Source organism: Oratosquilla oratoria, chromosome 12, assembly GCF_046742065.1.
Source record: "Oratosquilla oratoria isolate Oo_2021 chromosome 12, ASM4674206v1, whole genome shotgun sequence".
NCBI lineage: Eukaryota > Metazoa > Arthropoda > Malacostraca > Stomatopoda > Squillidae > Oratosquilla > Oratosquilla oratoria.
The window spans coordinates 19,595,414-19,612,913 of NC_134788.1; the positions used below are offsets into that span (position 1 = coordinate 19,595,414).

Consider the following 17,500-nt stretch of genomic DNA (forward strand, 5'->3'; position numbering starts at 1 on the left):
TTCTCGACCTCACCTCCTCACCCACATAAGTATATGAAGAGGGCTGACCTCAATCGGTCATCCACAAATGCGACCATTATCTTTATTTCGATTGCCTGCTATAAGATTTCAAGACAAAGGCTCCTACGTGGTGTTCCGGGGGGCGCTGAGGGGCGTCACCAAGCAGCAACTGGATCAATATGGCACACCACCTCAGACCCCGAACCCACCTAACCACGAGATAACCATCTCCCATCAAAACAATTCCCACGACAAGTCTAGGGAAGAGTGCGGCGTCATTAAGGGCATCACGAAAAAAGGAGACACTACCACTGATGTGAGGATTTTTTGCAGGCCAAACCTGACCAGATCCCTAATAATGAGGAACAACACTACACCGAAGATCCCGAAGGAAGCCTCTACCAATGTCATCTACAAGCTTTCATGCCAGGAGAGCCGCCGTGACGGCTCTATCAAGGATCCACCACGTCATGAACCCCCCTCACTTAATAAACTCCTCCAAAACACCACTATACTCCACAGAGAGGCGTCTTCAGCCTAACCATTAACACCTTCCTGCCTGTAAGACCAAGAACTAGAGGCCAAGCCAGAGCTTCCACCGCTCACTCTGGATCACCACAAGTAAGACCCAGCGGCGGCCAATCAGAGTCCAGTATTCTACCCGAGACTGGTGGCCTCTCCTACTTCTCCCAGTGACCTCATCCAGTGACTCCCTGTATTAGGAGTAGAGGTCAGTCAGCATCAATTATTCTTCGCCAGATCTTCAATAAGACCTTCTATATAGGCATAGATTGAAGAACTGGACTCTAAAAAGAGTCAAGTTGTTAGTGCAGTTGACTTCAATTAATCAATCATTATATACGGCATATATGTTTTGTTAATAACAACTGCGCTACAAAGGTTCTTGAGTAGACTTTCAAGTCTTCTGAACGTAGATTTCTGGTTTTCACAGGACAGACGTAATAATAAATTTCCAGTAGACATTAAGAACTACTGCTGAGTAGGAGTATACAGATGTTTCGTTAAATGCAGTTAGCATTTTCAATGTAACAGATGCAGAGAGTACAAGACATAATATATATAGAAAGAAAGCTCTGGGTGAGGTCACAACAATGGTGTGGGGGGAAGGATTACAAAGGATTACAAAGGCGGAGCATGCCGACAGGAGACCTTTTGATCCATATCTAGGTCGGATGCAAAAAAAAAAAAAAAAAAAAAAAAAAAAACCATATATATACATATACACATATACATATATATATATCATATATTAATAATAGAATAATACATAAAAACTATAATAATGTAAATAACAAATAAAATACATAAATAAATGCATAGGTATAGTTAAAATAATAAACAAACAGGTAAATAGTAAATAATAAATTAACATATAACTAATAATAAATGAAGATCAGACAGACAAATGATAACAAAACAAAAACAAATAATATAAGATAAATTATAATCATTACAGCATCTTACTTAGGTATTTATCCAACTGATTCTTAAAGCTTCGAACTGAACTACATTGCACTACCTGTGCAGGAAGTTTATTCCATTCATTAACTACACGGTTAGCAAAGTCATATTACAAGTGTGAGGTGACGGGGGAATTTGTCACTTTGGGGCAAATGTCCGTTGGAGTTCAGAAATCCAGCGCTGCCCAAGTGTCCGTTGAGGGCCAAGTGTCCTCTCTAAGACTCTGGCGGAACCATGACGTGTACCGTCAGCAGCAACCTGTAGAAATCCTGTGCTGCGTCCCGTCGCTGCATCCTCTCGCGCTCTTCTCGGAACACTTGTTCCCTCGCTGCACTGCGACGTCGAATTGCGTCTTCCGCCGACACGTCTGTCCTCGACGCTCCTGCGACTGCGCAGGGCGGAACTCGCAGCGGCGGCGTCTTTCGGCGTTTCTCCCACGTTCTTCTTCCCTCTGCCCTTCGGTTTGCTTGGCTCGTCTCAGCTGTGGAGTCAGTCTCCTTGCATTTAATTACGCTTCCGTTTTCTTCCATGGCAATCAAAAATTGAAATAGTGGAATAGTAGAAAGTTGGCGAGCGTATTTGATAGGTGCTGATTACAGACCGACGAATCACTTTCATTCATCAACATTTGCATAGATCGTGATTATCATCGTCGGGCACTTCCGTTATTGTTTCTAGAATTTTTTACTTGAGTGAAAAACAATTCCAGTAAAATGGTTCAGGAGCCAAGAAGTTCTAAAGTTAATGTTTTGCTTTGCTGAGTTCCTTTGCAACGAAGTGACGTCATGTCGGACACGCTGAAACGACGTGACGCCATGTCGTATTCATCTAGTGCAATAGTAACGTTTTCGTGAATATAAGTGATCTACTTCTCGCGTTGAACGCTCTATGTTATCCTTTTTTTTTTCTAAGGCCATCACCTGTGAATTAGGAAAAATTTATTCAACGTGTCTGAAAAAGTGACAGTTTATTTTCTTAATTCATTACTATTTTCCCGCATCCGGGGGCCTTTGGGCGACCTCGCTTCGCTCGCAGCCAATCAATCGTCTCCGTTCCCGTGACATCATCGCTCTCTTATTATATATACAGATAGATTATTATTATTATTAGTGTTAATATCATTAGTATGTTTTCATTAATCTAGTTTTTATCTAATAATCTATTCTATTTTCCTTCTTTTATTTTATTTTGCTTATTTATTCTATTGATTTATTTATGTTTTAGACGACACTGCACCACACCTTAATCAGAGACGAATAAGTTCTTCGATTATTTATTTCACTTTTTTTATCATCTCATCCATATATTGGAATGCCACTCGTGTGCTCGTTAGCAATCGTTTATCCACTTTTCCTTATAATAGAAATAAAAAAATCGCACGTCTCGTGATTATTCAGCATTTGAACCCTGGATTTATCTATTCATTTGTCTATCTTAAGGGGAGGAGGAGGAGGAGGGCTGCTTGTGATTTTCTGCACACTTGCTCCCAACTGTGCTCCAGTCTTATTCTGACCTCCTCGCTTAAGCGACAACGAGACTTGCCCATTACCGATTCAGCCTTGCCTGACTGGAATGGGCGCATTGTCAGCTGAGGACAAATGAACTCGGTGATGCGGGTGTGCATAGTGTCTTGATTATTTTTGGTGACAATCATGTGGCGACTCTTTTTCTCGGGTTTATCTTTGGTATTACTGGAAAGTAAACGTATTACAGTCGCACCAGGTTAATATGTCCGGTAATGAGTGTAGCTACAGAACGAAAAGGGTCTTCCCTTAGCTGATCAGAATCACATGGCGATAGAAAATGGAATATAGACCTCCACCCCCAGGAATTCGATACGGGGTCCATTTTCTATAGCGGAAAGTGGACCACGGGGTCCACTTTCTATAGTGGAAATTTGACCCCGGGGTCCATATTCTATAGTGGAAAGTGGACCCCAGGGTCTATTTTCTACAGTGGAAAGTGGACCTCAGAGTCCATTTTCTATAGCGGAAATTGGACCCCGGGGGGTTTATATTCTATAGTGGAAAATGGACTCCGGAGTCCATTTCTATAGCGGAAAATGGACTCCGGGGGGCCCATATTCTGTAGTGGAAAGTGGACCCCGTAGTCCATATCTAAAACGGAAAATGGACCCCGGGGGTTCATATTCTTTAGTGGAAAGTGGACCCCGGAGTCCATTTTCTATAGCGGAAAGTGGACCCCGGAAAAGGAAAGAAATTTCTAACCCATCCTTTCCATAGTAATATTTTTGGATGCAGCAGCATTACTATCTTCTTTATAACATCATGATATAGAAAAAAGAAGTAAAGTAAAATTTTGTAATAAAGAAATACGGATTCAGAACACTTTCGCTTCAGTCTAGCCGTTGACGAAGACCTAATTGCTGCTAGTCAAGACACGACTTCACATCGAGCAGAGATCCAGGAAGGAAGGAAGGAAGGAAGGGTGAGAAGTATGACAGGAAATAGGAGGAGGAGGAGGAGGGGCAAGAGGAAGAAGGAAAGAAGGAAGGGAAGAAATACACAAGGAAGAGGAGCGTTTGGACGAGTGGAAGAAGGGGTATGACGGGAGGGGGAATTGTGTGTGGTTTGTTTCAAGATCTAAGAATATAAGGTCTAACCACTTCCGACCGAATTTCGAGGGAGTTGGCGCAGCGGGCCCGTGAACGTCACCTGGCTGTTCAAAGTGGGGTTAGCGGGTCCTATAGCTGTCAGTTGAAGCTGGTCCGTCGTTCGAAAATGACGTCGCCTTCGCTCGCACAGCTCCACGCAATTAGTTATATTCTGACAAATATTATATAAAATATATATATAAATATATATAAAATATTATAGTTCCTGTCTATATATATGAATATATAATATATATGATATATAATATATATATATAATATATAAAATATTATAGTTCCTGTCTTCCTTGGCGTTTCACAGTTTTCTTCAGTGTATCACAAAGAGAAAATGGACTCAGCCAAATGACGTCAGAAGCTGCGAAGAAGAATGTAAACGGTCTGACCTGTATATTTAGACCTTGGTTTGTTTCAAACACATTAGTACGGTGCTGCACGAGCATAGGCTTAAGATCTTGAAAGAAGAACTGAATTTAATTCCGTAATTCTTATGGACTTATTGACTACCCGTCCGCCATCACATAAATAATAAACGATGAATACATTAATGTTCTATACAAAGTATGCAAACAATGTTATATACCAAGGTGAATACATATGCAAATAGATTTCATAGTACAATGGCCATCCTTGAATGTGATACAATATTTACAATATACATTATTGATTAAAATCCATATATACAACGATTTGACAAAGATTACAAATTTTATTTACAATAAAGCTATACGCGTTCATGGGACAATGCAGCAGAGAGGGCGGGGAAGGAGGAGGAGGAGTTGACTCTGGGTGTCAATCACGCTGATTTGACTCGTTATAGAAACACATTCACAATTTTTATTCCACTCCCCCCCCCCCCATCCTCTCCGCCTCCCTCCTTTCACCCCCATTCTCTCCTCCTCCCTCCCTCCCTCCACCCCAGCCCAGCCCCCCATCCAAAAAGCACCAGAGCTCGATCAAGAGCACTACAACAAAGACTATGTCGTGCAAAGTGTCTTTCACAGAGTTATAAAAAATATGCGATAACGTTGCAGAATGTTGCGTTACGTTCGGGTCAGCTGCCTGCGTGATGTGTCAGGGAGCGTCTGAGCGATGTAGTACGTTCAGTCTCAATGTATCGTTCATCACGCATATCTAGTATAGGGCAAAGACTATGAAGGAAAGATAGGAGGACTCGGACCAAATACATATAAAAAGTGCGTGCGTTAAAAAGTTGCCAAACACTTCCATAATAGCGCCATCTATGAAGCGAACGGTAAAGCTCTAAGGCGGAATTTTCAAATTTTCATACGTCCATTACCCGTTTTATTAAGTAACATTTGTAAAAAATATTTTAGATATTATCATTATCCTAAATGTAGTACATATACTAATTCCAACACATATATGTTGAAAATGTATCAAAGCAAATATATGTATATTACTTTGGTATCCATGCTACATTCTTTTCAATTTTCAAATATGCATTTGCAATTGGTGCCTAATATATTTGAAATGGATTGCACGTATGACACAGATGCATTTCAGTATGGCAGCTACATTCACATTAACTGCTGTTGTATAATAAGGACCAATAAAATGCAGAAGTGCATTCTTGTATATTTTTATTGCCAATATTTAAAAATTCATTAGTGGGATATACCTATATATTTATATCTATCTATCTTTATATATATAATGTTCTGGTTCTTTCAGAATTAGCAAGTGTCTTCCACTCCTCTTAGTTTATCATATGCCTGCTCTTGTATTTCCTTCTTATGTATTTCTTACCCTTTTATTGTGTTATTTTATTTGATCTTTTTTATTTGCTAGTGAGTGTCCTCTATTTCTCATTTTTACCATATGCATTTATCACATAGGCTGGGGTAGGTTCTTTCAGCTTGAGGAAGTGAATGTCTTGTACCTCCCAAGGTTCATTCGATTTTTGCTTCCCTTTTTACATGGTTTTTGTTTAGGTTAGTATGACTTTGGCTGAGGTGGCTACTAGAATGCACCAAGTAATATATCTGAATGAAAAAGTGACTTCATAAACACATAATTCATTAGTTGAATTTATTCTTAATATATAACCATTGATAGGCTTTAAACAAATATGTTTTCTAAACATGTAAACAAATACAACAATCTTAGGCAAATAAAAATTACAAAAACAAGTGCAAAATGACAATACAAAAAGTTAAGCTCAGATATAATGAGATGCAATACATTACAATACAGAGCATAGGTGGTTAAGAGAGCATCAACATTAGTTTATTGCATTACTTTTGAAAGAAAAAAGAAACATGCTTATTCGACATATTCAAACAGTTGTAAGCATTTGAATATTGTGCTTCTACTGAAACATGCAGTGAATTACAACAATAATAAACAGAACAAAGCGACCCGTTTATACAAAACATGCAATGTGATAGAAGAAAGCAATACATTTTAAATAAAGAAATCACATTTACATTTGAAAAAACAAGACAAAACAAAAAGTAAACGCACAAAAAGCATTAGTAAAATTGATTCAAAATCAACATAAAAAATATGCATTCCTTTTAATAACAACACAAAAACGTGCACAAATACATGCAAATAAAGAAACACAAATACATAAAAAACGTACACATTTGATAAACAAATCAAAACCAAAAGAAATCATGCCTGACAAATAAAAGCATGCTTACATTCATGCACAATATGTGCATGTAACACTGCACATTATACATACCGTAATAGATGTCCCTACACTCATAATGTTGTATTTCTGAAATCATAAAATTATTTCTTAAATCCATACATATATGGAGCCATCACCATTAACAGTGATCAATATATAATTTTCAAGTATGTGAAATTTTGGCTAATTTCCTGTTTTTTTTTTTTTTACATGAATATGTAGAAATACTACATTTTCTTTTCTTTACTTTCTGGTTTAAGAATTTTATATAATAATATAAACGCATTTTAGCATATATACTTATAATATTGTCCATAACACCTTCACAAACATTAAGATTATGTACAGGAAAACTTTTGAGAATCTGCGTCAAATTCTGAAAAATATTATTTTCTACCAATAAATCTTTAATATTATCATTGAATAAAAACTCATAATTTTCTATTAATGATGTAAGACTGCTGCTAGGATAAACTAACAATTTTTGCTTTTCCAAATCCTTATTTCTTAAGAAAATATTATTTTTATCAATACTAACATCATTCTTATCTCCATTTGATAATGAATGTTCACAAGAGCCACATTTATGAAATTTTAAGAGTTTATAGCAAACATAGCCAGCAATATATGCTACAGCATTCATATTTATGATGCTATCCTTGTTTTCATTTATAGTAGCATCATCACTTTCCATAGGATTGAAGTTATTTATAAAATTGATTATTTCTGGAGTGATCGGATGAGCATCACCTACATCAGATAACTCAATTGACTCCTCTTCAAATGGATTAAAATTAGAGAAAAACTTCTTAAGTTCTGATGATGCTCTGTCTTCTTTTTGTAGGTCAATAATAGGTGAATCACTCTCACTTATGGTGTTTTGTGGATTAAAGTTATCAATATTTGAATCTACTAGAATATTCTGGAGTGAATCTAGAATTATCCCTAGCATGGGAATATACATCAGTTATATATTTATTCTCAAAATCACAGTTTGATAATTTCTTTTCTGCATCACAGATCTTCAGGTACTGTAGCATTGGGGTTTCGTCATCTAAACAATTGCCTTTTAGGGTGTGCTTCATCAGATGGTTACACATAACATTTTTGATCAAGTTATTAAGTTTAGGGGCAGTTGGGGTGTCACTATTACCCCCAGAATTTCTAAGTACACTGAAAAAAATTTCAAGGCAATCTTGGTTGATTCTGTTTGTTATCAAAAATTTAAAATTCCTCTCTTTAACATCCTCCCACAAATTTATCAAACTTGAGATATTCAAAATCCACCCTTCTATACAAGGAATAGTCCTTGTTGAGCCCTTAAACTTAAAGATTTTAACCATTCTGACATTTGTTTTAAAAATTCAATGTTATCATTGTTGTCAGCTATAGCACACTTTCTAGATTTATAATGAAATAAACTATTGCTGTTAAACACATCAAATAACTCATCTAGATTATTTATAAAAACTGCTGTATTTACAGCTTCTGGTGGTAAAGCACCTAAAACTGCACGAGTATTTATTCCAGCTGCTACAGTACGACTGAATACCTGTGATGCTAAATTGACTCATCTTATCAAATCCAGAATTAAAAATATGAGAGTCTGTTAATTTTGGAGCTAATTTTAATAACATTTTTTAATCTTTCAAATAAAACTGTTCAATATATTTCCAGGAGACAAGTTTGTCCCCTACTTGTAGGTCATGTACTTTTAAATTGTTACGTACACTTTTCATAAGATGGGGAGTGTCATAAAAAAAATAAACCTTTTCACCATTATGAAAAAAGAAAGGTGACTGGGGTGATATGGTAAGTTTACGACACAAGCCCCTATTGTTTGGATCTTGATCGCAAACAATGAATTTGGGTAACAATCCCACTTCCTTTAAATTTGCCACACAATCATGCACCATTTTATATAAAATATCTGCTTTTATTGATTTTGAAAACAAAAAATACCCTAAGACCTGCTTCCATTTAGAACAAAGACCTTTTGCCATAAAAACCATGGCATACTGAGCAAGTTCTTCTTTTCTGCCATATTGGCCAAGATCTTCATATCCTTCAATCAAGTCTTTTTTAATGTTAAAATGAAGACTGATATTGCATCAAACACTATGCCACAGACTTTGTCTTTGTCTTCCATGGTTGCTGCTTTTTGATTTAGTAGTTTTAAAACAGCCTCATTCCAGCCTACGTTGAAATTGATTTGGGACACCCAATACCTAAGCATCCGAACTGAAGGTAATGTAAAGATACTGGCCAAAAAATTGTAAGCTCTAGCACTTTTGAAGTACAGTCCTAGTGCTAGGCATCGTTGTGTTAGTGAATATCTCCTGCCAAATTTTGAAACTCCGGATAACTTCAATTGGGTTTGAAAAAAGTCTAGTGCTGGTCCTTTGAGGTAATTTGAAACATTTTTTATAATTGCAGAGGGTGGGGTGTACTGTTTGTGATTTTCTTTGCTTACCTTTATTTTCTCAATTTTCTTTAATAATCTACATATTTGCATTCTCTGTCTATGGATAACTGCAGATTGTTTTTTCTTTTTAGCAGGGAAGCTGCATGAAGACCCTGGAAAGTAAATGATTCCAGTAAACATCAATATAAAACAATATTTTATGTAATGCTAGGCATAAGTTAGACATTACAAATTGTAAATGCTTGCTTGTAGAAGCAATACAAGTAAAAACCAATCCATACAATTTCCTTACTTTATACAATGTAAATATAGAGATTGAAAAAAAATTATAAGTACCATAATTTATTCATTAATATGATTGCAATTAATATATCTTAAATAATTTACACAGTACTTATTGGTTTGTTCTTGTTATTGTAAATCAGTTAGACTGTCAGTTAATTAATTGATATAAAAAAAACTCGGTAAAAATATATATACATATATCTATTAATATAATCTTCGTATTATGATGCACAGACAACATCTCTACATTTTTAAATTGTACTGTGTTAATAACCATACATACCATTTAGAATTTCTTGAGGCTCAAAGGGTGGCACATCTTGTTCATTTGAATTTACTTCTGAAGCTGGATGCTCAAGATTTAATTCATCTGTAAAAATATTGATTACTTTTTCTGGTATCTCATTATGTATTGGTGGGTCAGTGCAAATTCAGCAATACTTTACAAAAGTCAGTAAAAATAAAAATAAATCTAATGATTAATAAAATCTCCATATTATGATGCACAGAAAACATCCATACAGTACATCTTTAAAATATATTGTGTCAATCCCATATATACCATTTAGATTTTCATGAAGCTCAAAGGGTGGCACATGTTGTCCATTGGAATCTGCTCCTGAGGCTGGATGCTGAGGATTGGGTTCATCTGTAAAAATATCAATCACTTTTTCTAGTATCTCATTATGTTTTGGTAGGTCAATAGGAAATCACTAATATCAACATAACATGCACACACAAGGTATTACATACCATGAAATGACTGTATTGTTTCATGTGGCACAGAAGATATGATGGCTCTTACATCCTCACTCTCTTTGTCTCTAAACTGAGCCGTAGTACCTATAAAAGCATAAGAGGAGATACAAACAAGATGATCACAGAATATAAGGAAAGTGTATTCTTGAATATATGGGAGCAACAGGGGGTATGAAAACTATAAATTAAATTATACCATGACATTATAAAATAACCACATATATTAGTAACAGAAATGAAAACTTGCCAAAATGTAAATCATGCACAGTTATATCTGGGTACACAAGTAGAAATTTTGATGCATCAGACTCCTCTTGGAGGTCTATATTTTTGACTCCTGAAACTGATTATGTTAATTAAAACATATAAGAATAATAAACTGTATATAGTTTTCTTTTGTTTGTTTTTGATTTTGTTTTACAAATATTACACTTTGCTTAATATTTTCCACTCTTTACCAAATGATCTTATCAGCTATTGATTGACAGCTGGCATTTCAATGCCATTCATTACTGCAGCACTCACCTATATGAGAACAGTCTGGAATTGCTGGTGTACTGCAGTTGGAGCCTGAAATATGTTTTATAATGAGCAACTATTAAATTAATAACTAGCCCAATTTTTATTTCACTTCTTCTGGGCTAAACCTTTATATTATGATTACAACATAAGCAACAATTTAATGAGCCTCTATATATTAAACTCTCATTTAACTAAAACAATTAAGTATATAATGTGAAAATTATGACACCTTAGGAAATTCAAAGACAATACAATAATTACTATAGTAATATATGAATAAATAATCATATATGTGTCAATTAATAAAAACACACACATATATATAAATATATATATAGTATATATGTATATATATATATATACATATATTTGAATATATATATATATATATATATATATATATATATATATGGGTACATACACTCTTAATCTTATGTAATAGAATATATTGATCAAAAGAGTTCAGTGTTACACTATCCAGTGTTTCCAATTGCTTAATGTAATGCTATTTTCACTTTCAAAATTATTGATATATGTAAACATTATTTATAAAAAAGTAAATGTTACTGAAAAGACCACACTCCAGTCATCTGAGATGAAATCCCAATATTAAACTATTTTATCTGGAAACCTGGAGTTTTAGGGAGATGCAGAAAGGCCAGAGCTAGGTGTAGCCCGAGGATGTAATTGACGGAAGGCAAGCAAGCTCCCTAATACCCCCAAAACATACTGTATCCACCTCGTACTCAAGGCAAGAGCGAAGGCCAAAATACTTGATATATCATCTGAATTTGTTTTTTTAATCTGTAATTTCTGTAAGAATGTAAATTTTAGTCCTCTTTTTATTAGTGTACTAATAATTTTCTTCCTCAATGCAGCCATCCCAGTACCTTTCAACAAATTATAAAAATTATGATAAGACATACCCTCTAGATTTTTATCTGGACATCCGTTGTGACAGAGCCTGTTGGATTTTGCATCCAAATAATTCTTTCTTGAGAAATGCCTACTGCATACCCGGTAGCTTCTGTTTAGTTGTTCTGGTGTCTTTCCATTGATCTGGATAACGTTGATTGCTATTTTCCATTTGAAGCATCTGTTTTAATATACAAAATGAACATATTAATGTTGGGGAGAGTTGCCATTTACCCTGGTAAGATCATTAAATCATGAGGTAGTTCTTTACCACAGGATCGCATTTTGAAATGCTCTTTGCTAAATACATGAAATGCTCGTTTCTAAATAACAGAAGCCGTGGCAACAACTGTAAATTTTCATTTTCTTTCAAAATACAAGTTAAAGCTTCTAGAATCATTTCTAGGTAACATGTGCCATGGGTAACAAAGCCTGAACGCGAACTTAATTTAGTTTTAGTTTACCATATTTACACTAATTAAATTAATAAACGAAGATTTAATGAATATTCTTACTGTTCCTGATCCTTAGGGAACCTATGAAAAATCAAATCGGGGTCAGTTTCTTTTCTTTTCATGCAAATAATGCATGCATGTGACTTGTTCACTAGAGCTGCCATGCTTACATTGACTTCATACACACTGAAAATGTCAAATTTGCCGGCTGTCAAAAATGTAAACAAACAGACAACAGACGACAGACTAGTAACGCTATCTCTAATCTGGACGGTTTCGTGTGTGTTCGTTTATGCGTTACTGAAACTCAGTTGCCAATTACTAAATTAACAGGCGCAATTTAAATCTTCCTATCTTTCCTTTATAGTCTTTGCTCTGGACGGTTTCGTGTGTGTTCGTTTATGCGTTACTGAAACTCAGTTGCCAATTACTAAATTAACAGGCGCAATTTAAATCTTCCTATCTTTCCTTTATAGTCTTTGGTATAGGGTATGGGGACTTTCTAAGACTCCGCCCACTCTATACGTCAGCCAATCAGCGTCTAAGGACTACACGAGTTTGTCTCAGTATTATTGTGGCTAGCGTGCAGTGAGGAACGAGGCGCGTGATCACGTATTTTGTATCAATATGTCGAGTGATGATACAGAATTATTAGAAGATAATGGAGGCTGGTTGGTTGGGGCCTCATCATCATGGCCGCCGACCCTTTCAATGAGGATGTCGTCTGGCCTACCTACCTGCCCACGGAAGGAAGGCGTTGAGCTCATACTTTATTTATGGTAAGCTTTGTAATCACTTGTGAACATGGACACGATATAGCGTTAGAAAATTAAATTATATTAATTTTGTCAATTATAATGTATCAACGTAACATACACTTTTCTTGGTGGAAATAAAAAACAAAAAAGTTGCTAAAACGGATTTCTGTAGCCAATTCACGCCGGACGAATGGTACGCCATGTTTGTTATGATAGATGCCAACGTCGTCGTCGTCGAAGAAATGAATGGAAGATGATGATAAATTCGTTTAACCTAACCTAACCAAACGTGTATACAGTAAATCGGTACCTGTAATTTAAGGCCATCCGGATCGTCGTCGTCGTCGTCGTCGTGACGGATGTTGGCGGCGGCGGCCTGCCTGTTTAGTCACTCTTTCTGATTGCGGGCTGTAATAATAATTCTAGGTTTCTCTCTCATAGCTTGAAGGGAGGAATGCACACGTTGGGTTACGTTAGGTTAGAATAGACGAACTTGTCATCCTTTCATTTCTTCGACAACGACGACCTCGGCGTCTCTCTCTCTCTCTCTCTCCCTCTCTCTCTCTCTCTCTCTCTCTCTCTCTCTCTCTCTCTCTCTCTCTCTCTCTCTCTCTCTCTCTCTCTCTCTCTCTCTCTCTCTCTCTTGCTATCATCATTCTCTCCCTCTCCCTCCCCCCCTTCCTATTTCTCTCTCTCTCTCTCTCTTTCCCATCCCCCCTCTCTGACTCTCTCTCTGTGTACTTCCGCTTGAGGAGGCGATGGGGCGGGTGTAGGGTGGGGAGCTCTCCATTGCCATTGGTGGCCTTGTACACACACGCACACACACGTACACATTCATCGCATGTTTTAAGGAGAGCTCTGACTACACATCGTAAAATTACGACCTATGTCGTAAGCTTACGACCTGGCTGGCTCCGACATCGTATATGCGGGTCGTAAAGGTAAATAGATATTTAAATTGTTTTTTATAATTAAATCCGATTGTTTGAATCTATGAAATGCCATATATGGATAATGTCGACATTTTGTATGAACGCGTGTGTGTACTTGTGTACGTGCACGTGCGTGTGTAATATTAATAGATGTGTAACTTAATGTTTGATATTCCTGTGTCCTCTCTTAGGAGGAAGAGGGACAGGAGGAGGAGGAGGAGGAGGAGGAAGAACTTTGACCTCGAGGTGCGTCATACTTCCGGATACGTACACACACGTACACACGCACACACGTACACATTATTCCGTTAAGACTTGTAATCTTCCTATGCTTTTAAATGTGTGCACGCCCCCAAATAGGCTCATTGTCAGGCCTAAGATATTAAGATATGTCGATAAAATATCTGTACACACACGTACCGTACGTACCTACGTACGCACACGTCGCCATGGGCAAGGCTATGACGTCAAGTCGTTTTTAGAACAATCTGTATTCGTTATTTTTGATACAGAGTACATGGAAGAGGATTTATAAATTATTTGGTCTGTGAGACTGCCTCCTCTTCTTCCTCTTCCTCCTCCTCCAGCAGGTCGTAAGCTTAAAACCCAGCTTGTTTGTTCATAATACCAGCTCGTTGAGGACACTTTAGCCTGTGTGTGTGTGTGTGTGTGTAATCGCATACAGCCATACATTAATCCCGCGCTGCCTTGCAGTGTTCTTTTTTCTTATAATATTTATATTTATCTGTTCATTCATATATCTACTTGTTTTATATTTTTGACATTTGCATTAGATATATACTATACATGCATTTAGGATCACTGAGTAGTTTTGCACTTGGAGTGGTTACAATAAAAACACGTCATTTATTTTTAGAATAATTTGTCATTCTTTTGACGTTGGATAATCAAAGCAATGAGTGCTGTATCACTGCATGCAGAACACTGCGGACCCAGGGCACTGCATTGTTCTTGGACTTGTGCTTGCGGAGGAATTGTCAAGCGATGAGCTACATTGGCATCATGGCGTCGCGTCGTTTTGCAGTCGACTCGTTGTTGCCACTTCCCTGTTGTTTTTTCTTATTCTATCGTATTGTTGTTATGAAGTTATTTATTTTATTTTTATTTATCTATATATCTAATGTGTTTATTGTTTCACGTAGAGGAATTCTGTATGTATGTAACAATGCTATCCCCTCCAGGAAATTATTTTCTTATAAAAAAAAAAATCGACACTATGAAGACAATAATTCTAAATGTTATTTGATTTTTAGAATAATGAAATTGAAGGATACGTATAACCAGCCCATCATTAAAACAATAATGTTATTAGTATATCAGGTCATGGATCACGTGCTGGACTCTTGATCGGCAGTTGTAACCTTTTGACTGTCTGATCTGTGATGTCCGGCTTGTTGCAGTCGACCAACATTTAGTTTGCCCGATTCATTATTTCTTTGTCGGCTGTGCAACTTTTTAGTTGTCAGATGTTATTTAATCATTTATTTATGAATTTATTTATCGGTTGACATTGAAATTGATATGTGTGTGACGTCACTGTTCTCAGTTCAAATGTTCATTTCGCAAGATCAAAGCAATTGTTTAACCACTGAAGAGCCAACGGTCGCGGGAGGGAGGGAGGGAGCGGTAGGGAGGATGGGGAGGGAGGGGCTTTCCCACAAGTATTGGTGTCTGCACGAATCTGTTATTTGTCGCGTCCTTACGTAAGGCTCATTTTCAAGCCGCCGCGTGGACGATTTTCGCCCAAAAGGTGACGCCATAACGAAAAGGATAAAAACTTGGGACTGCCCTCTCCTCCTTTTCCTCCTCCTCCTATACCTCCCCCTCCTATACTCGTTGCATTGAGAAATGGCCGGTAGGGCGGAGCACTGGGAGTCCCCCTGTGTTGCCACATATAATTATTTTATAATTTTATTTAATTCTATAATTTGATTTTATATTTTTATAATGTTGCCACATATAATTATATTCCAATTTTTTGTCACACACCACCACTGATGTAAAAATCAAAGCAATGTTTTCTATACAAAGGTTTCGTTTCCTCGAGTCAGACATGGCATATGAGCAAGGGAGAGCGACGTTGCCCTACATTTATTCTCTGGCTCCGCCCCCCTCACACTGCATTCTGTGTGAGCCGTGCGGGCCGTGTTATCTGTGGAGATGTGGCACCACCGGGAAATCTCCTAACCCCGCCTTAGCGGTCACTTCTCGTTGCGCTGACTATAGTCCTATTTTCCTCTGCCGTTTAAGATATATGAAAAGTTATTGAAATAGGGAAATACTCGGTGTATTACAGTTTGATTTTTTATTTGATCACATAACGTCACCTTGTTAATTTTATTAATGTGTATTATTATTATTATTATTATTATTATTATTATTATTATTATTATTATTATTACTAGTGTTAGTATTATTAACATTGCTTTTATTGTGAGGAATGGAGGGCGGGAGGGAATCTAGCTGCCGAATGGCAGGTGTGCCTACAGTAGGATGAAGACGTCACTCACCGGTGGCTAATGAACGTCGTCTCGATGACATGCCGCTTCTTTGGAATTTTCTGTGATTTTTTTTTTATATCAACCACTTAACTAAACCACTTGCCACAGTCACACACACACACACACACACACACACACACACACACACACACACACACACCGGCTCGGTGGTACAGTTGGTAGAGCGCTGGAATGGGGAGCAGAAGTGCTCCTTAGTACCCAGTTCGAATCCTGCCCAGGGCCGAAATTATTTCGGTATCGCTGTGCCTCGGGTCGTTACTCTGACTCTCGTGGGCGGGGAGTTGGGGGTGTGTGTGTGCAAGGTCATAGCATTACCCATAGATCGGACCTACGAGCTCTGAGCTCTCTTCCAGGAGGAAAATAGCTGTCGATCACGAGTCCAACACGTGATCCAAAGACCAAGTGAATACACACACACACACACACACACACATATACATATATATATATATATATATATATATTTATATATATATATATATATATATATAATTTGTAGGGTATCCGTTTATGTCCTCGTTCAGAAAAAGTTGAAACGACGCCGATGCAACCTAACGACCGAATGAAATCGCTTGTTCATTGACGCAGTAAATACGGGTTCGGACCCCACAAAGACTAAAAAGGGCTCTCGACATTTTTTTTTTTCATTTGTTGTTTTACAATCCTGAAAGGGGTTCCAACGCTTTTTACCTCATGAGGTAGATTGAACACCTTTATTTTCTCTGCAGCAGAATCCTTACGGGCGGCGCCCACAAGACGACGACGTCGTTGCCGCCCACTAGACTTTGGCCAACCATCCATCCGAGATGCAACAGTAGCAGCTTCGTGCACGCACGCCATCTTCCAGGTAGGTAGGTCCAACGATAAATGAAATATGTCGCCGGTAAATATAATAATGAGCGTCCTTTTAACTATATATATACATATATATATATATATATATATATATATATATATATATGTATATAATATATATATATATATATATATATGCAGAGTCCACTAGGAAAAGGAAAAACACACGGAGTCCGAGCGCTTTCGTGATATATTCACATTATCAAGGAGTACAGAAAGATGAGAACAAAAAATGGAGATACAGAGTATAAGTAGGACAAGAGAGACATTTACCC

At 37.1% G+C, this 17,500-nt stretch overlaps 3 protein-coding genes across 4 annotated transcripts in view; 1 reads left to right on the plus strand and 2 right to left on the minus strand.

Moving 5' to 3' along the window:
- LOC143031050 (BTB/POZ domain-containing protein 6-B-like) overlaps nt 1-17,500 on the minus strand; it is a 554,488-nt gene that overhangs the window by 202,836 nt on the left and 334,152 nt on the right. The window lies entirely within an intron of this gene.
- LOC143031047 (BTB/POZ domain-containing protein 6-A-like) overlaps nt 1-17,500 on the plus strand; it is a 248,449-nt gene that overhangs the window by 98,523 nt on the left and 132,426 nt on the right. The gene's annotated exons all lie outside the window — the stretch shown is intronic.
- Nucleotides 6,307-17,500, minus strand: part of LOC143031054 (uncharacterized) — a 108,812-nt gene continuing 97,618 nt past the window's right edge. Inside the window, exons 2-10 of one of the 2 annotated variants that reach the window (XM_076194430.1) lie at nt 12,198-12,512; nt 11,694-11,863; nt 10,771-10,815; nt 10,493-10,588; nt 10,240-10,329; nt 10,049-10,135; nt 9,770-9,856; nt 9,250-9,353; nt 6,307-6,863 (exon numbers count right to left, since the gene is read on the minus strand). In XM_076194430.1, coding sequence (XP_076050545.1) covers nt 6,786-6,863; nt 9,250-9,353; nt 9,770-9,856; nt 10,049-10,135; nt 10,240-10,329; nt 10,493-10,588; nt 10,771-10,815; nt 11,694-11,863; nt 12,198-12,301 — 861 coding nt within the window. In that variant the 5' untranslated portion in view covers nt 12,302-12,512 and the 3' untranslated portion in view covers nt 6,307-6,785. The remainder of the gene's footprint in view (nt 6,864-9,249; nt 9,354-9,769; nt 9,857-10,048; nt 10,136-10,239; nt 10,330-10,492; nt 10,589-10,770; nt 10,816-11,693; nt 11,864-12,197; nt 12,513-17,500) is intronic. The other variant, XM_076194431.1, reaches the window with a different exon arrangement.